The sequence below is a fragment of the Gopherus flavomarginatus genome, chromosome 4, assembly GCF_025201925.1.
Source record: "Gopherus flavomarginatus isolate rGopFla2 chromosome 4, rGopFla2.mat.asm, whole genome shotgun sequence".
Classification (NCBI taxonomy): domain Eukaryota; kingdom Metazoa; phylum Chordata; order Testudines; family Testudinidae; genus Gopherus; species Gopherus flavomarginatus.
The window spans coordinates 196,214,696-196,235,526 of NC_066620.1; the positions used below are offsets into that span (position 1 = coordinate 196,214,696).

The 20,831-nt window shown below is 46.5% G+C and overlaps 2 protein-coding genes across 2 annotated transcripts in view; one reads left to right on the forward strand and one right to left on the reverse strand.

The window, feature by feature from the left end:
* Positions 1 to 12,613, reverse strand: part of SDC1 (syndecan 1) — a 34,586-nt gene extending 21,973 nt beyond the window's left edge. Inside the window, exon 1 of the mRNA XM_050950968.1 lies at positions 12,420 to 12,613. Coding sequence (XP_050806925.1) covers positions 12,420 to 12,476 — 57 coding nt within the window. The 5' untranslated portion in view covers positions 12,477 to 12,613. The remainder of the gene's footprint in view (positions 1 to 12,419) is intronic.
* Positions 1 to 20,831, forward strand: part of LOC127049709 (uncharacterized) — a 1,018,748-nt gene that overhangs the window by 866,488 nt on the left and 131,429 nt on the right. The gene's annotated exons all lie outside the window — the stretch shown is intronic.

Consider the following 20,831-nt stretch of genomic DNA (forward strand, 5'->3'; position numbering starts at 1 on the left):
CACTTCTAAAAATGTATCAATATTTAGGTCTGTCTTCTTGTGATGTAGTTGAACAGGACTCATTTAAAGGCCAACTTGTCCCCTCTTAGTGTGATCAGATGTTCTGTTTTTAAAGGGACAGTCCTTTTTTTGGGACTCTTATACAGGCACCTATTCTTTCCCCCACAGTTGCCATCTGGTCACCCTACCCCTGCTCCTTAGGATATACAGTATCCAGTATAATAAATCCTCCCTTAAGGTAGGAGCATGGAGTTTGGACAAACTCCTATACACCTGTCAGCCTTCCCCTAGCTCTTAGTTTTAAAAGGTCAGATTTTTAATTTTACATGCCAGAAGTCTGGTTCCACTTTGGGTTAGGTAGAGCTCATCTTGCCTGTATCGGCGCCTCCTTTCCCCAAAAGGTTCCTCAGTTCCTAATAAACCTAAACCCCTCCTCTGAATACCACCACCTCATCCATGCATTTAGATGCTGCAGTTCTGCCTGTAAATGGCCTTGTGTGGGGAACTGGAAGCACTTCAGAGAATGCTACCATGGAGGTCCTGGACTTTAGTCTCTGACCTAGCAGCCCCAATTTGGCCTCCAGGACCTCTCTCCTATCTCTCCCTATGTCACTTACACCTACACATACCACACCCACTAGCTCTATGCCAGCATTGCACACAAGTCTGTCAAGAAGTCTTGAGAAGTCCACAACCTTTGAATTCAGCAGGCAATTCACCATGCAATTATCCCAGAGAAACCTGGCTATGTTTCTAATAATCAAATCCTCCATTACTGTTAATAGGAAGACAGGGTCCTTCCCCAAGAGATGCTTCCTTATTGCAATAGGATACCATAAGTTTCCTTCCCACTACACCTTGATTTTCTCCTTCCCTCAGACTTTCATCCTCAACAGCACAGAGGTTGTCAGACTCTGGGGCACAGTAGAACAGTGCCACACCCAAAGTTTCTACATACCTCTGTGTCCCTGCACTATGGTCTCAAGATACTGTACTCAGTCTGAGGGCCATGAGGTGCTTGAACCAAATCCACACATACTACTTGCCCACACCACAAAGTAATCAATCACACATGCTGCAGTCAGTGCATTAGATTGGCTAACCACCACTCTGAAAAAGTAATTCAGGCAGAAGCCCAGCAACACTCTTGCTGAGGGGGGGTTTGTTGGAGTGGGGGTTTATTGTCCTAATTAGAGAATGTTTATTAAGTACCTGGCTCTCATGTATCCTTGCTGAACTCCCTCACAAGACTTATTCACTAGCACCTTGGGTCACTTAGGAGCTGGCTTTTTAAATCCTGGTTCTCCAGGAGTTAGCTCTACTCCCTTGTCAAGGATCCTAAAAGGATTGGTGATGAAAGGATGGCAGGCTAAACTCTGAGCCGAGCCTAGCACACTGCTAGGCTCAGCACACAGCCCCACTATAAGCTTCAATCAGGCAATTTCCAGAGGCATTTGTAAGGCTTGACTAAGATCCAAGCATCTCAGTGACTAAGTCAGTGCTCTGGAAGTACAGCAAGGTCCATAATCACTATTAAATTGCTATCCCTGGTTCAATCTCATGTTAACAAGAATCTTAGAATGGAGATATTGTAGTTATAGCACCAAAGTTAAGTATTTTAATGTGTTCGCCTAGACATGGAATTCTTGGCTCCCAGGAAGAGAATAGCACAGTCCAGATGTGGTTATTTAGAATGGCTGCATACAGCCACCATCTTGAGACAGCACAGATGGTTGGCTATTAGTTATAGATGTGACGGGTTAGGCCAAAACCCCAGTGCCCATCTAACAACTGAACAGGATTTGTATAGGACCTGGGGATTGAGCACAAGGAGTTTGTTTAAATGTTTAAAAACAAACTATAAAGAGGGTCTGAAAGGTCTGACCATGCAGTGGAGTTGTGGAAAGAATAATTGAGCTTAATGCTTAAAAAACCAAAAACTATCAGCTATTCTGTTAAAGGCTATGACTCAGTTGATGCAAGAGTGAGCTAGAAGACCACTCATCACTGCCCAAACTTTCTAGGATACAGACCTGTTTGAGCCTCCATACTCAGCTGGAGAGAGTAGCTAAAAATACAATTGTCCTACTCTAATGGAAGAACCCAAGAGATTTCGGTTTATCTTGAATCAGCCTTTGGCTCAACTGTTTTATACTTAGACAGCTGGCAAGCTTGCCATTCAGACTTCTGTAAATTAAAAAAGCTAGTGTTGTATGGTGACATGTTTGATGTTTTATGCAAGCCCAGAATACTCTCCCATTTCACATAGGTGCCATTTAAGCACATTGATCTGTTGTAGATAGTTAGTGAAAAAGCCCCATAGAGTCATCAATTTAAGTGCCTACCAATGACAGACTGGCTATAGCAGGTTTGGCATGAGGCTCTGTTACAATTAAAGTGTGGCTTGAAGACACCCCCTAGTCTTCACATACTAAACTGGGGGTGAGAAGAGGGGCAGTGAGGAAACTTGGGCTTCTGCCCTACATGACATGCCTCCCAGGGTGCTGGGCTTCAGTAGGAGTGGTGCTCAAGCCCTGGCAGGCATGCCCCATGTGACTGAAGCCCCACTCCAGCTGGCACACCCCAGCTCTCAAACTTCTAAAGATCACATGCAGCTCAGATGGTCAGTGTTTGGCCATTCCGACTATAGTGTTGAATGCAGCAAGGTGACGCTACTCAAACTATGCTGTTAGTCCACTAAGCTCCATATAGGCACCCCAGGACAATTCTGCCCCATTCCTAACTAGCTTTTGGATTATTGCTATGCATCCTACATACAGGTGCAGAAACAGCAGCATCCACAGTTAGACTTCAAAGGGCATAGCTTAGTTCTTTTTTAAAGACAGAAGGTTACTACATGTGCTGCCAACACTTAATTGTGCCATGTGTGCTATTCTCTGAGACTTGCCCCTAACCCAGGCAAACCAAAACTGGGAAGAATGCACAGAAACCCAATTGTGATGACCCATAGTTCTTGAAATGGGGACATACTTCCTTAGTTACAGAAATATAAAGCAGATGGGGGGGGGGAGAGTAGTATTTTTAGCTTGTTTCTTACCACAGAAATATGCTGTCAGAGCTGCAAATTACCCAAGCTCCTATTTTGCAACTGGAGAGAGTCAGTCTCCAAATATCATGCAGGCACAAGATCTGAATAAGTTTAAAACTGCCTTCCTATGTAGGTTGTATGACTTAATGAGGTATGTGACAAGAAATAAGGCAAGATGAACTGTAAACAGATATGCTTCCAACACGTACCATCTTATATCTCTTAATGTAGGAGATAGTAATCGCCCAAAATCCTAATAAAATTCAGTTTACTAGGGGGATTGACACTATTTTAGTAAGAGATGTGGCTTGCAACCTGGCTCTGTCGCTCCACACTTTGGAAGACGACACTGAACTGACAGATCACTATGATTAGTGCCTCATTTAAATGCTACTTTGCCTGAAGTAGAGAGATTGTCAGTAAGTTATGAATTTGCTTTGAGACCAAAAAGAACCAGGGTATTTTCCTTCTAAAGACTGGCAACTACAGACAATCCGAGGAGCTCATGCAGACACCAGCAAAGTCACTGTAGTTTTCAAGTAGCAGCATTACAAGAGACCTTACACTAACAGTTTCCAGATGAACAGTCATTTGCTCTCCATATGGTAAACTGCCTCTGTTCTTCCCCACCCACCCCCAGACCTCTTTATAATCTGTTCCTCCAGTAATCTCTGGATGCAACGTGAGTTAGTGCTACTGCCTGGCTTTAACTGGTATGTGTATTGCTGTCTGAGCTATTAGTCTGTCAGTTGGGACAGCCTTTCCCGTATTAGGCTTTCTGAGCTAAGTCAGAGAAAGCTAATGCAGCCTCTGAACTTAGTGGAAATACTGAGTTGGTTGCTTTAATGACCCCTGATTTTCTTTCCCCCACCGTGTTCTGCATATCCTCAGAGAAAAACAATTCAAGTTCTATTCTGTCTAGGAGACACAGTCCTCTGTTAGTTTTTGCCTGTTTGTAATTACATGTGCCAAAGCGTGTTTTCCAAGAACTGATGAGAAAAAGCTAGTCCACTAATGAGAAGTTACTGCTTTGTGTTATGGGTAGGCTGGTATATTCAGAGAGCTGGTTGGTAGAGCAACATGCAATATGTAATGCAGACATCACCTGGTCCAAAAATCTGAGCCAAGGGCTGTAGTGTAAGTTTTTCCACAGCAGGGCATTGTAGACATGCCATATCATGCAGTGAATCCAGAACCTTAGCTTCCCCAGGAGTTAATTCATAAAGAATTCAAGACAGCTGTTCCTGCCAATAAGCACTTAAGGCAATGAGTGGCATTTGACAGAGGACAGGGCCTCAGTGAAAGGCAAAGCAAGATTTGTAGAGTATTACAAGCCTGCTAGCGAGCCACTGCTGTCAGGTAGTTTGTCCCGCACCTCTCACCAGTGCCTTAAGTTGGTGTACTAGGACAAAGTTAAACCCAATGAATCTGACAGTCTTTTCCCCTCTTCTCAAAAAAAGAGGCAGAAGAGGCAGTAAAAAAGGAACCCACAAGAGATGAAGCATGAGAACTGCAATGCCAAGTCAGACCAATAGCCCACCTAGCTAAGTACCCCATCTCCAGCTGTAGTCATTACCAGAGCTTAAGTGTACAGAACAGGGCAATTATGGAGAGAGCTACTCTGTCTTCCTCTCCCAACAGGCAGAGGTTTAGGGTCCTGAGAATGGGGTTGCATCCCTGACCATCTTTGCCAATAGTCATTGATGGACTTATCCTCCATGAACTTATCCAGCTTTTAATAGTTATACTTTCGGCCATCACAGCATCCCCTGGCAATCAGTTCCACAGGTTAATTGTGCATTGTGAAAACTACTTCCTCTTGTTTGTATTCAACTTGCTGCCTATTAGTTACGTTATATGACCTCTGGTTTTTGTATGGTAAGAAGGGTAAACACTTCTCTATTCACTGTTTCCACACCATTCATGATTTTATAGACCTCTATCACCTCTCTCATTAATAGTATCAGAGAGGTAGCCGTGTTAGTCTGGATCTGTAAAAGCAGCAGGTGAAGTGGATATTCACCCACGAAAGCTCATGCTCCAAAACATCTGTCAGTCTATAAGGTGCCACAGGACTCTTTGCTGCTTTTACTCTCCTTAATAGTCTAAGCAGCCATATTCTTTAGTCCCTCAAACAGAAGCTGTTCCATATCCCTGACCATCTTTTGTTGCCCTTCTCTAATCCTTCTGTAGTTCCATTATTTCCTTTCGGAGATGGGGCAACCAGAAAGTCACAGAACCCAAGGAGTAGGTGGACCATGGATTTATATAGTGCATAAGTAACCAATTGTGTGTCAAGGTACTGTGAAGATCCAAACTCCAGAGAAAGATGCCCCCGCCTCCCACAAAATAAGTAAATAAGATGTTGCGATCTGTTCAAAAAGCATCTGGTGATCTGGATTTGGCCCATGGTCTGCCTATTAACTACCTGGATATAGTGGCACTATGATTTTTCTGTCCAATTTTCTCTTTTTCCTAATAGTTCCTAACAAGGTTAGCCTTTGACCACTGCTGTGCATTGGGCTGACTTTCAGAACACTCCACAGTGGTGCCAAGAACTTTGAGGGACAAGAGCTAATTTAGAACCCATTGCATGTATACTATGATTTTTTCCCCCCCAAGCATGCATTACTTTGTACTTATCAAAGTTGAATTTTATCTGCCATTTTGTTGCTCAGTTGCCCAGTTTTGTGAGATCCCATAACTCTTCAGTCAGTTTTGGACTTTGCTATCTGTTAGTTTTGCCACCTCACTCTTTACCCTTTCAGCAGATTAATAAGTGTTGAACTGCACTGATCCCAGTACAGATCTTTGGAGGACCCCTGCTGTTCGTCTCTCCCCATTCTGAGAATGGGACACTTTTAAATCAGTTACTGATCCAGGAGATGACTGTAAAAGCCTTTGGAGAAGGACAGTAAATCAACTGGATCATCCTGATCCACAATTGACACCCTCAAAGAATTCCTCACCATTTACAAAAGCAGTGTTGATTCTTCCCCAAGTTAGATTTCACTCTCATAATTCTATTCTTTGCTATAGTTTCTTTCCAGTTACTTACTACTAAAGTTATGACCTCAGGAACCCTTTTCAAAAATGGAAACAAGACACCCAGCGTTGACTGGAAGATGGCTAGTGTATTGACTCCAGAGTTGTGCCCTGTTCCTCCTGTAAATTTTGATATAACCAGTTTCATTCTGGAAAGCTTTCCGACACCACAGACCAGAAGATGACACTGGAAGATATGATGTGCCATGGGAACACAGCCATCTATTTGATGTAAGTGAATCACTTAGTAATGTCCATCGCCCCACTTCTGCTTTGCGGAGAGCAATACACCCAGATGTTCAGTCAGGCAAGTAGTTTTTATTGCTTCATTTAAGCCAGGACAGCCCCAGAAGGGTTTCCAGGTTTTAGACAGAGGATGAAGAGCCATAAAAGTGTAACATTTTGAGGAATTAGTTGTGACTACAGTTTCAGTGACTCGACAGGAAGTTACATTCCCAACTACACACTGATCCAATAAGCCAGAGATTCCACTAGGACAGGTTATCAGGGGGCAGGGAGGGAGGGAGAAGAGGTGTAGTAAGAACACTTCAGACCCCAATATTCAACTTCAGAACTTTGAAATTCAGCCATAGTTCTGAGTTTAGTCAGATGTTTGCCTCCATCACTCTGCTTCTTAACTTGGTACTGGGAGGTCTGTGCTGATCTTGCTACACATGAAAGTCACATTTTAGCTTCTCAGATAAAGATTAACTCAGCTTTCTAGATTGGTATCTGGATATGCCATCTGGACTGCTAGTCAAACATACTGAGGAAACAATGTGCTTCTACATTAGGCCAAGCGTAGGTACCAAAATCTTTATTCCACACCAAGTAGGTAGACCAATATCCAGAAGTGCTCAGCATTCAGAAATGCTGATGAACTTCAAAAGGCATCATAGATCACTTACTTCACAGCCTAGTGTTCAGCACTTACAACTGAAAGTTTCGGTCACTGACTTAAATTCAAATCAAGGAAGCTCTGCAGTAGATGAGGCTCTCAAATTCAATATAGAAAATATAGGTCAACAAGACTATTGAAAAAGGCTAGGTTAGCATGTAGTACTGGAAAAGTTGGATTACTTTATTATAAGTCTCTGATGAAGGCAAGTTTTATAACCAGGACTCAGATGATAGAAAGTGAAACGCTCATGTGTCAACTTTATTCTCTCCAAGTTTTATCTGCAACTGGATTGTTCAGTGATATAGAAGAGTCGTGACCTGGCCTATACAGCATATTAATTATGTGGGTAGGATGGTTAGGTACTCTAGTTCTCAACACAGAGCACTGTTCCACCTGGGTGCATAGACAACTTAACCACATAGCATGACTAAGACCTAGTAAGACTAATACTGTTTGCTAGCATTAGGTCCTGTGTACATCAAGATGGAACAGTGTTTTAATTATGGTTGGGAACTGCTGTGTTTACAACTCAGATTTGTCTTCTCTGCACAGAAAGTTTCATATTTTATGTTCTATTCATAGGAGAGTGTTCATTATCATGGAACTCTTGCAGAAACCTATCTCAGCCTTTCTAAAACAAAGTTACAAATTAACGTTTGAATTAAACTAGAATGAAGGCTTAACACATAGGGAGGGAATATTGGAGTCCATTAATGTTAGTGTCCTCTGAGAGGAAAGTGTCCAACTTTGACACCAGGCTAGGTTCGTATGGGAGGACCCCCTACAGCATTTAGTTAAGGACAACTATTTCAATAGTAATGAGTCCCACACGCTGAAAAGACATGCTTAATGTGGAGTATATACAAGCTTTGTTCTACCTAGAATTCAGGTTAGTGCACTTAAAAGCACAGAATTTCAGCTTCATATTTGAGAAGATTTACAGGTTTTTTACACTTGCTGTAACTTGTCTCAGGCTGTTCGAGAACTGTTGAGCTAACAGCAGCTTCCCAGGGTTGCCATTAGAAGTGTTAATTATTCAGTAGTACTAGGTAAGCCATCCTAGAACAAAGTGACTAAGAACTATGCTTACATTGGTGTCCCTCACCTGGGAAGAGCTTAAGACCACAGAAGGCCCAACATTTTACACCTGTTGTACATCAGCAGCTGGACATTCACATGGAAAAGTCTCATTTATGACGGGTAGTTTGTGTATAAGGAGGAATCTGTTATACAGATTTAATGGGAAAGCTGGACTAGCTAGTTTCCTTATAAGACATTAGCTGACATACAGCTCAGAATGATCTCACCTTCACTTTGTATTCAGTGTTGCAAGCCATTTCAAAGAGAGGCTCATTCCAGCCCTACCAGTCTTTTGCTAGCCTCCACTGTAGAATTCAGCATGCCTGTACCAGGGAACCAATCAAAACTAGCTATCCACCTTTAGAAGCCATGGTTTTTAGACAATGGAAGTTGCTAATGCAGTTTCCCCTAACTAGACTGGAGAGGGATTGCAGCATGCCCTCCTGTAGCTGTATAGATTTGCTAAGGTCCTATGAAGTGTATTACACTGTCAGGATGCACTGTTCATGCAGCAGTTCTAAGACTAACATTGCCACATGGCTACCAACCAGTTAAAATATCACAGGCTACTGACTTCATTAAATAAACCCAAACAACCCAGGATGACCACAACCCATGCATGCTGGACAGAAATACCACTGCTGTGATCATGTGCTCTATCAAAGGGGAGTTTTTTCCAAATGTGTGGCCAGGCAAAGCAGCGCACAGGCCATGCAGTAACATGAAGCATGGTCTCAGAACGCCAATGGGGAGATGGGTCCATCCTGGGTTCTTGAGCCACGTACAGACATGTCCACCACAGGAAGGGATGGTTACTGCACAAGTCCCCTTAAGCAATGCCAGGAACAGTCTTCTACTTCTATCTTCATAGTCCACCTAAGCTTCAGGCCCTTCTCACTTTCCACCCCAACACTTCAGAGAAAGTGAGCAGGGCAGGTTGTGCTCATATCTTACTGTCTTGAATAACAAAGCACCACCTCCTCCAAGGAGGGAAGAAAACTCCCGGCTCTCTCCTCATAGGCAGAGCTCAAAAAGCAGGCAATATACCAACAGGAAATGAATTTCTGTGGCATCATGCAGCAACATGGCAAGGAGACAAGTTGTCAAGCAGCTCTCATAGCTGCACAGTTGCATCATGTGAATCCAAAGCATCTTTTACAACCCACTCCTCAGACTAGCGGGCGAGGAACTAGCTAGAACACTGCTAGCAACAAGTATGTCGGTGATGGGATCATAACATATTAGCTGGGATCCCAAGCAGGCAGAGGCCTACACAGCAATGCTGTGCTTTCTACACCCATTAACTGAGGTAATCTTATCAAATCAATAAACTTCATCTTCTGAGACAAAGGGCAGCTTGAGAGGAAAACCAGCTTTGATCTGTGGTTCAAAGCAGCATTCATTTAAACAGAAAAAATGCAAGCATGGGCCAACAGTTACAAGGGAAGTCATTTAAGTACTGAGTCACCAATGTGTTGCCTACTGCCTGATGCATTTTGCTTAATTCATTCATTGATTCTACCACTGGTGAATTGTCTTTAAATCTTGAGTTTCTTTTCATTTAGAGTATTCTTGTTATCAGGTTAATGCTGGATGTCTATGACCTGCAGATGTGTAAACAGATAAAGGTCTCGTAATAAGGGAGAACCTATGGCAGCAAAGCAACAGTGGCCTAAAAGCTGGCTAGACCCCAACTGTACTTTGTCTTTGCCAGTAAAAGTGCTGTTAACAGGTGTCATGCAGATCACTTCTACAGGCTCTCTCTGCCAGGACAGGATTGGTTATTCCCAGGAATAAAATGCAGTGTTTTAGTTTCCAAAGGTTGGGCCCCATCTACTGTTCTGAGGCCCAATACAAATTAGATTTTTAGAGTTCAAGTCACATAAGTTAACAGATATGAAGCAGCAGCAGCTGGACTGCAGAGATTGTCCCTACCTAAATTTGAAAGAGCTACTGGGGTCTCTTCACCACAACCCTTTGTTTTTGATTTCTATGATAATCTAGAGAACTCTGTAGTACTTTGCGTGTACATAAGTGCTCTGATTTCTCCTACCCTGAAGGGCTTTCAAACATCCATTTCACAAGTTCTGTAGCCTCCCTTACTGTAGGATTTCCCTTCTTTCTGGTTTATTATTTCTGGAAAAATTTGAAATTCAACCAAGGAGGGACAGTTCAGTTTTCAGGACAGGCCATTTAGTTAGGGACACTGCTCTGTCCTGGTAGAGAAGAAGTCACACTTTATTCCTCCCCTTGGATATGCCATGAGGGGAAGGAGACTACACAAACAGTGCAGATTCAGTTAGTGTGTGTTCATAGGCTGGGAGAAAGTGGGCACTCCATAGGCTTGGTCATGCTCAGTAAACAATGCTTTTTCACACAGAACTCATACAAGGCATAATTGACTACGCATGCGTCTGGGAGCCGGGTATTGCTTAATTCTAGTCCTGTCTCTGCCACTAACTCACTGTGTCACCCCAAGTGACTTATGAAGCGGGTACACATGCCTGAGAGGTAGGTTTTATGGATTAGTGAGTGTTTACAATCACTTTAATGAAAGTAGTCAGTATTTTTCCATTTCATTCAAGTTAGACCAACAGAGTCTACTATGGAATGGCTTATGCCATCATCATACGCACAAAACCTAATTTTTGAAATGCTCTGTAGACTACTTGGCCAACTAGAGACTGAACAGAACTGAAGTGAATTTGCTATTCGGTGCTGACATCTGGTGGCTAGAATGGGTAGCCATCTGAGGGAGAACCTAAGTGGTTACTTCAATCCACTCAAATTTGGAGCCCACGTCAAAAATAATCTCTTTAAGCCTGCAGTGAGTTTTCTGGGGGGAGGGGAGGTGATTTAAAAAAATCTTTGACCCCCCCAAATAAAGCTTTGACTGGGGCAGTAAGGAGAATGTTGATTTACAGAGAGCCTAGTTAAAACATCTTAATTAATCCACCATTGGGAAGGCACATACTCCTGCCCTGATAAATTGATGATGATCTATATAGAGATTAGCACTATCAACTCAATGGAATAAACGCTACACTCACCGTAGTAGAAACCAGGTTTATGCTTTCTGCAGAAGCTGAAGCCAGCAAGGAACATGGCAGGCAGCAGGGAACGACAAGAGAGTTTACTATAACTAGGACATTGACTGAAGCAGTGTGATTAGGAAAAGTTTTTTTTAATAGGCACGTTAGCCACTAAGTATTTTATTTAAAATGAATATGAAAGACGGTCTAGGCATGGGAACAAAGTACAACCACATGATTTTCTGTTTTAGCGCCACAGCATGAGCACTAGCACGCGGGAAAAGAACTTGATTTGGGAGCACTCTTGAAAGTTTTCCCACCTGCACGCTAGCTTTAAGTGGCCATTTCAGAGCAAGGATCTAAACTAGGGTATAGCTTAGCCCAGCCCATGGGAGCAGGGAGCGGACTCCCCCCCCCCTCGTCCTGAAGAGGGACATGGCGTTTGATGGAAGCTGTCCCCGCCTCTGCCAAGCATGTCTCGCCTCCGAGTTTGATTTGTAACCAGGCAGCTGCATGAGGGGTCTTTTTAACAGGTCTCTCCTCGCGTGGGGAGCCTGCAGCCGCCACCTCTCAGCTGCCAGCAGAGCTCCAAGCCCGCGGAGGAGAGCGCATGGTTGGCGCTCAGCTGGCATCTTAGCCAGCTCGGGACCAGCGGGAGCCTGTCACCGTCGCGGAAAGCAAACACCGCGCGGACAAGCGGCACAAAGGGAAGAGCGAATATCCGGCCAGCCAGAGGAGGGGCAGGAGCCGGGGATGCAGGGGCTGCTCTGAACGAAGCCCGCCGGGGCGGGCTGCAGCAGGCGCTGGAAGCCCTGGGTGTCAGCCAGCCCTTAGGGGCAGGGGAGGGTGCGGCTCGGCTCTAATAACCTGTTGAAAGGAGGCAGCTGCGCCAGACTCAGCAGCTCCTGCCAAGGCAGCCGGAGAGCGCTTCCTGCCAGCGCGGGACTGGGAGCCTCGCAACATATGGAGCCGCTTTGGGTAATTGAATGCAGGGGGTGAAGCGAAGCAACCAGCCCTCCCCCCGCCCCAGCCCGTTTCCAGGGGCCTGGAGCACCAAGAGCCCGCCCGGCTCACAGCCTCTGCTCCCCCATGGGGGAACCGAGCGCCAAGGCTGCGCCTGGCTCTGGCCCAGGGAGACTTTGGAGGGTACAAAAGGGCTGATCCTCCCCGGAGGAGCTGGCAGGGGGAGGGGGATTGTCCAGCTCCTGTTCCTCCTCTGCACATCCCATCCCTTCCCTTCCCCTCGGCACAGCACGCCAGCGATCCGGCACAACACATGGCCCCCTCCCCCCAGGGCAGCCCCCGGACTCACCGAGCACGCTGCCTGCAAGAAGAGCGCCAACAACCACACCGCTGACACGTTTATCATCCTCCTTCCTTGGCGGGCGCTCCCGGGTTCTCCGCTTCACGTGCTCGCTCAGCCGCCCGCAGCTGCAAGGAGCCGACCTAGCCCAGCTCCGGCTTCTAATACGGCCAATGTATCAACCTTCACCTATCCCCATTCACCGCCCTCTTCCGGAGCCCCGCCCCCTCCAGGCACTGCTCTCAGGGCGAGCACCGCCCTCTCCTGCCACGCCCCCCCTCTGCTCCGCCACCTTTAAGCAATCAGCGCTTAATAGCGCTTCCTCAAGGGCTGTTACCTAACGAAATCACTGCCTCATCATTACCTGCATCACCTACGCAAGATCTTGCTCAACCCTCTGATTTCACACGTCCTTTTAGCTGCGGGCAATCGGCGTTTGCATTGTTCTCCCAGTTAGCTTGTTATTTCATTCTCAGCTTTACTTTGCATAACAATAATTTCTCCCCCAAACGTTTCATTCTCTAGATAAAAAAACAAACACACCCAGTTTCCCAGACCTAGTCTGGAAAATCTCAGCACGCTCCAGCCTCTCCTCCCTGCCCCCTCCCATTTTTCCCTTTTCTTTTTAAATGCTACACTAGTGAATATTTTTACAAAACTGACACATGGTAGCAATAGTGAAGCAAAGCCTGAAACAACACACTAATGCAAGTGATGGAGGGAAACTACCTGCGAAAGCCCTGAGTGGCTCAAAAGCTCGTGTCACTCACCAACAGAAGCTGGTCTAATAAAATATTATCTCCTTCTTCCCCCCTCAAAATGTGCATTTTGAATCTTGCATTTCCTGTTTAATAACTTGGAAGTGAATTTAATCAGCCTTTTACCATGTGATGTTTTAATTTCATTATTTATTTTAGCCGCAATTCCCTCCCCCCCTTAGATCTAATTGTGAACAGTCATTATATATGGTCGCTCCCACATCATGTGATCAAATGATATTACAAACCCGCTGAACTGTAATCATTTTCTTTTCTCCTGCAAAAACTGAGAGCCCCTACTGGATTGTTTTTACTCCTGAGACAGTGGGTGAAGTAATCTCTTTTATTGGACCAACTTTTGCTGGTGAGAGAGACAAGCTTTCCAGCTCACACAGAACTCTTCATTAAATCATGGTTTTTATAGAGTGCTTTTCAGAGGGCTGCCTGTCGCCTTTCACTGTTTGCCCTGGACAGTCTTCTCTTACCATCTTTTCATTAGGCAGTCTCATCAGTTTGATTTATTTTAAACTGTGCGGCTGCACTTTGTGTTTTTAATAAATTTTAAAATTTTGCTTAAATAATAAAATCATACTAGATTTGTGACAAAAATGCCAGGTCAAAAACTATATTTAAAAAGTATCTGGTCTGTGTAAGAAGAGAACTGTACATTATTAAATATTAACTTTTAAATCAAATTTATTTTGTCACTTATTTAACTGTTTGTATTTTTTATTTTATTTTATTGCACTTTTCTGAGCTTGGAGAGTTAAAATAAAGTAGGTTTGGTTCCAGCAAACATTCCTTCACATGCTTAATCTCACTATATGTGATTGCAGGACTGGAGCCTTAGTCAGTTTCAGTTTGTTTCCAGTCAATTTCCCTGTCAGGTTTACTGCACGGTGTTGGGGAGTTTAGTCATAAACATAGCAAGGGAATGTTTATGTTTTCAAAAAGCCAATTTCCCAATTGATTTAAAAAAATCATGAAAATATTTCTACTGGATTAAGCTTTTGTAAAAGCTTGTTTTTTCCAAAACCTACTACTGTGCTATGATGGTATCTCTTTACAGAATGCTTTTAACCTTCAACTGAGAATCTTAAAGGAATTTACAAGTGTGGGGGGAGCATTTTCTGCTATCACCGAAGTTAACAAAACACTCACTGATTTCAAGGAGGGTAATTTGGTCCCACAACAGCCACATTTTATATTACAGTAAGGTAAAGTGATGCTAAATGAGATGGTAGGGCAATAGCACTGAGGACGGGAATTCCTCATCCTTGCCATCCACAGTCCCCAGCATAGGAGGTGTGTAGGAAGGGTAGCCAGGAAAAGAGGATGTGGAGTAAATATTGCTGTGATCTGGTGATCCCTGGCTGGAGAAATTACCCTTGCAGCCCTGGGGAGGTATCAAAGGCCGGGGGAGGCCTGCATTGCCCTGCCCACGTTCTGCCTCCAGACTCCCTCCTGCTTCCCATGGCACTCTGCGGCTCTTCCCCTGTTGCTGGGGCCCTGGGCTTGGGCTGGGGATGGGGGGGCTGACCTGCAGTCAAGGACTCTGGACGGCGGGAGCTGGCGTTCTGGGGCTAGGGACCATGCCACCCGCCCACACGGTGCTCTGGGGATGGAGGCTGCACTGCCCGCCTGGCACTCTGGAGTTGGGGGGCTATGTCACCCACCTGCCTGGCATTCTGGGGCTAGGGGCCACATGGGGGAGCTCTGAGCTTCAGCAGGAGAAGGGGGTGGAGCAAGGCCTCAGGCAGAAGGGGTGGGCCAGGCTGAGGGCTAGTCTCCCTGAGCCCCAGGTTCACCCGCCGCCCATGCCCACAACAACTTAGATCAGCTCTGAGGTGATTTTCAGAAAGGAATTAACAAATAACACACAGACTAAGGGTCACCCAATGAAATTAATAGGCAGCAAGTTTAAAACAATGTAAAGAAGTATTTGCTTCTAGAGGATGTTATGAAGGCCAACAGTATAACTGGGTACAAACTGGATAAATTCATGGAGGATAGATCCATCAATGGCCATTACATACGATAGGGACATGACTGCATGCACTGGCTGTCCCTAAACCTCTGACTGTCAGAAGCTGGGATTGGATGACAGAGGATGGATCATTTGATATTTTGCCCTATTCTGTTCATTCCCTCTGAAGCATCTGACATTGGTCACTGTTGGAAGACTGAATACTTGGCTAGACAGACCAGTGGTCTGACCCAACAGGTCCATTCTTAAAAGTATCCTGCTACAGAAAGAGAATCTGCTTCCAGAACTGTCATCCAAAAGCTTAATAGACCCATGAGTATATTTCAGAGTTGCCATAACTGAAGGTTTCATGTGACCTTTTCATAAGGAAACTAGAGAAAAATAGCTTAGTCAAACCTACTATAAAGTGGGTGCAAAACTGGTTGGAAAAGTATACTCAGACAGTACTTATCAGTGGTCCACAACCATGCTGGAAGGGCATATCAAGTGGGATCCCCCCCAGGGATCTTTCCTTTTTTTGGTTCTGTTCAGTATCTTCAAAAATGATTTGAATACAGCATAGAGAGTACACTTAAACTTTGTAGACAATACCAAGCTTGGAGGGCTTGTGAGCACTTCAGAGGACAGGATTAGAATTCAAAATGGTCTTGACAAACTGGAGAAATGGTCTGAAATAAATAGGATGAAAATCAATAAGACAGATGCAAAGTAGTACACTTTGGAAGGAATAATCAATTGCACAAATACAAAAAGGGAAACAACTGCCTAGGAAGAAGTATTGCAGAAAAGAATTTGAGGGTTATAGTGGATCACAAACTAAATGTGAGTCAACAATGGAATACTATTGCAAAAGAAGCAAACATCTGGGATGTATTAGCAGGAGAGTTGTAAGCAAGACAGGAGAAGTAATTCTTCCATTCTACTCAGCGCTGATAAGGGCTCAACTGGAGTAGCGTCCCTGGTTTTGGGCACCACACTTTGGGAAAGATGTGGACAAATTGGAGAAAGTCCAGAGGAGAGCAACGAAAATGATTAAAGGTCTAGAAAACATGACCTATGAGGGAAGATTGGATCGGGTTTGTTTAATCTGGAGAAGAGAAGACTGAAGTGGGGACATGATAATAGTCTTGAAGTACGTAAGAGGTTTTTTATAAAGAGGAGGGTGATAAATTGTTTCCCTTAACTACTGAGGCCAGGACAAGAAGCAGTGGGCTTCCATTGCAGCAAGGCAGGTGTAGGCTGGACATTAGGACAAACTTCCTGTCAGGGCGGTTAAGCACTGGAATAAATTGCCTCAGGAAGTTGTAGAATCTCCATTATTGGAGGCTTTTATGAACAGGTTAGGCAAACACATGCCAGGGATGGCCTGGCTAGATAATATTTAGTCCTGCCGCAGTGCAGGAGACTGGACTAGACGACATATCAAGGTCCCTTCCAACCCTACATTTATATGATTTTGTTGCAAGTCTTGCAAAATGTTTGTTTCTTTAAAAAACAAAACAAACTTTCACATGCCCTTCCTATTCCTGGCTTCAATCTGTTGTATTCCCCTTAGTCAGACTGGCAACAATGAAGCTGAAGCCAGGCCAGATGACCACTATTTCCCTACATCCTCCATATGTGGAAATGAGGCTGCCTTAAAAAGATGGCCACCAACTACCTGGGTGGAACTGGAGCATGGGGGCAAGGGGGAAGCTTTAGGTGGCCTGGAGCACGGTGAGGAATCGGGGAGGGGGGTTGGGCTGGGTGGCTTGGAGCACGGTGGGGAGTCAGGGTGGATGGCCCGAAGCACGTTGGGGGTGGGGATGGAAGACCTGGAGCACAGTGGGGAGTCGGGTAGGTTTGCAAACTTTCTAATTGCACAAAACTGAACACTCTTCCCCCTTCTCCGATGCCCTGCCCTTTCCCCGCCCCTTTCTCGAGGCCCCACTGCTGCCTCTCCCCTTCTCCAAGGCTCCACCACTGGCACCATCCCACAGCTCCCATTGGCCATGGTTCCTGGGTCACGCAGAGACCCCCTGTCTGCCCCTGCACCTAGGAACCGGACTTGCCAGCTGCTTCTGGGAGCTGCACGGAGCTGGGGCAAGTAGGGAGCCTGCCTTAACCCAACTTTGCTGCCGACTGGACTTTTTGCCTATTAAATCTCCTGGATTGGTTTCAATAGCAACCAGCAGATTGAGGCTGATTCTGGGAGACTTCCAGCCAATCTGGGAGAGTTGGCAACCCTACATGGGCATAGTAGCCTTGGGCAGACACGGAGCGGTTGTGGCAGGGGCTGTGCTTCGTGGCAGCGATAACCTCCGCACCACGAAGCACAGCTCCTACTAGCGGCACCAGCCTCTTCCCAGGCTGGGGAGGCTGAGGGTGGACCTTAGCTCCCCCTTGCCATGGGCCCGACCCCTGCTCCTCCTCTGCCCCCTGAGGCCCCACTCCCTGGCCAGACTGGAAGCTGGAGTAGGTCCATTGTCAGAGTCACCCCGGGCTGCTGTGGGGAGCTCTGGACCCTCCGCGTGCTCTGGGCAGCATGGCCTGGGAGGATGGGGACCCAGGTCTGCGGCTGCTCTCAGACACCCCGGCCCCCTGCCCAGTGCAAGTGGAGAGTAAAAGGCTCTCCACAGCAGCCTGGGGTCCCTGAGCAGTTCCTACTATGGCCTGGCTCCAATTTCCCACCTGGCCAAGGGGCGGGGACTCAGGGAGAAGAGCAGGGGCAGGGCTCAGTGGGAAGAGGAGGAGCACGGGTGGTCCCACAGTTCTGGCACTGGTGGGCCCTCCCACTTCTGGTGCTCCTGGTTCTGGTGCTCCTGCCAGGGCCCTCAACTTGGCTGGGGCCCATGGGCCCATGTGTTAATCTGCCACAGCTGTTAGCTGTCCTGAATTACAACTCAGCTTTAGGAGGAGGGCTAGGCTGGGCTGGGGACACCTGAATGTTGGAGATAAAACCTACCTGAACCCTTATACATACCCCAGAAGGTGGTACTGGGTTGCCAATGGTGCCATCATGCCAGGCCCATACTCGAAAGGTTGCCAGGCAGGAATGCCAGAAGTTTCCTAGAATGGGGGAATCGGTGCCTGGACCATGGCCCCACCCCTGCTCTGCCCCTCCCCCTCTGAGGCCCCCGCCCTCACTCTGCTGCTCCCTCCAAGGCCCTCCCCACCACTTGCTCCTCTCCGCTGCCTCCCCCTGTTGCTCACCCTTAAGGCAGGGGGAAATGAAGGGACCACCGCCCGTTGGCCCCTGTCCTGCATTCTGGTGCCTCTGTAGCCAGTTGTCCAGTTTTCGACTGGAAAGTTTGGTTGAAAAGTAGTCCTGGCAATGTCTGGTCACAGGGGTAACCGCAATCAGCCTCCTCACCATGAGGGAGGGAAGAGCAGCTTCTGCTGCCTGGAGGAGCTGCAGCTCAGCTGAAGAGAGAAAGAACTGGCTCCCAAGGACCAGGCTCCAGTGGAGAGAGGTAGGTACCAGCTCCACACTGCCCTGGTGGGGAGGAGATCCTGTATGCCTCCGCTCCCCCACTTCTCTGTGCTTGTCCCCCAGCCCCTGCCTTGCTCCCAGGACCCATCCCCCCCACACCCTGCCCTGCTGTGCTTGTCCCTGGCCCCTGCCCACTCTGAAGACCCATCCCCCCACCCCACCCCACTGTGCTTGCCCCAGCCCCTGCCTCACTCAGGGACTGACTTCCCCGCACACTTTGCTATGCTTGCCCCTTGCCTTGCTCTGGGTACTGATCCTCCTCCTGTCTTTTACAATCGTTCCCCATGGGGGCCCTGCCAGAAGGGCTGGGACTTGAGGGGCTAAAGAAGAGGTATTTGTACTCTGTCAGAGTTAATACATCAGACCCCCACGAACGGGGGTATCTGTTTGAAGTGCTCAGGTCTGAGTAATTGATTGAAAGAACCCCGAGGGAGCTGAAGGCAGCGAACCTAATGGGCCACAAGATGGTGTGCTTGAAGGTGGTCTCCTAGGACACAGAGTTTGGGTGGGCTGAGTTGAGGGGGTGGGGTAGGATGGAGTCAGAGAGGGCTGGGACTGGTGTGGGTAGCAGCTGTTGAATAAAGAGACTCAGGAGATCGGGGTGAGGGTTTATCGCTGAGCAAACTTTGTTTTTTGCTACCCTTGAGTTTTTATACTTCTTCTTTTCGGGCCCCCTAGCTGCCTCTCTTGTGGCTTGGGGCAGCCACAAAAACCACATCCTCCCTTTTGAAGTCAACAGCAATAAATCACTAATCCAACCAGTCATTAACCATCAACACAAAATATAAACAAACAAGCCTAGGAAGGAGCCTGCCCAAGCCTTTGGTATCGTCTCAGGGGACTATTCTACCTCAGTAAAACACTGGGGCACAGATGCGCAAAGGGACTTGGATGCCTAGAAAACCATTGGGCTCCACAAAGCCTGAGTTAGGCACCCATGCTCCGTGTACAGTGAGTGAGGAGAGATGATAGCCTTAGAGTGGGATCCACCAAAACCAGCATACAAATGGGGAGCCCCCAGAGCTGGTCAATGGGAGATACTGATGTGAGAGTGTGTCCTAAGCCCGAATCCCCCTATAGTATTAGGCACCTATGTCTGGGTTGGACATAGGCACCTCCCTCTGCTTGGGATCGACAGCCATGAAGTCTCTCCTGATATCAAATGTCTAAGATGTTTTCTGCAACTAATGAAGGAGGAAGTTATATATATATATATAACTTAGCCCAACACTCAAGCAGCAGGTGGGAAATGGGTTCAACTCCCCCATCTGCCTGATGGGAGAAAATATTTGAAGTGAGGTCTCCCACCTCCCAGGAGCATGCCTCGGCTCTGGGGTATTCTGATGTGGGGCTCTGTCTTTCCTGTTGAGGTTGTTCCATTTTCAATAAATAATTAAATAGTGATTGGAGGTGAGCCACTGGACTCTGGGTTGCCTATGTGGGTGCTCTAACCATCAGATCGTAGAATCATGCTCACTCTATCTCTAGCCCACTGACTGTTTAATTATTTATCTAAAGTGGAACAGCTTCAACAGGAGTGACTGAGAGACCTCCTCTCCAGCCTTTTCACACACATACATCGAACTATCCCATAGCTCAGTGATCGGGGGACCGTCTTGAGAGCTAGAAAACCCCTGTGCACATCTTTTGTCCCCATTTGGTAGAAGAGAGAATTGAACCTTGGTCTCCTACATCCTGGTTTATTGCTGGTCTACAAACTATAAGGGAGGCGGCTTCTCCTGCAGCTGGATTTCAAATGGGCCTTGATCTGGTAGGCATGCTCTGAACACACCTACTGGATCAGGCCCCACAGGAGAATAACTCTCTGCACCAGTTTGAGGATCCTGCTCGGACTTAGGTGTGAGATGGGCATCCCCATACTTGGAGTGAGGCAGAAGTGTGCATGCCCAGAGGCAGAAACTGAAGCACCTAGTTTTAGAATAAAACTTAAGGTGTCAAGAGAGAATAGGCGCCTACAGGGTTATGCAGCAGCTGAGCAGGAGTTTTGAGGAACTCAGTGTTGCCTAAATTTTGGACATAGGCACCTGTCCTTTTATGGATCTGGATCTCAGCTGCTAAACTGAATTATTTGATTTCTCAAGGTCTGATATCTTTTAGAAACAGGGAGGGCTGTCTTTCTTCAGCTGAGTATGTCCTCTTGCAGATGGAGTCTGGAGGACATGTGGGTTGCTGTACATGAGTTG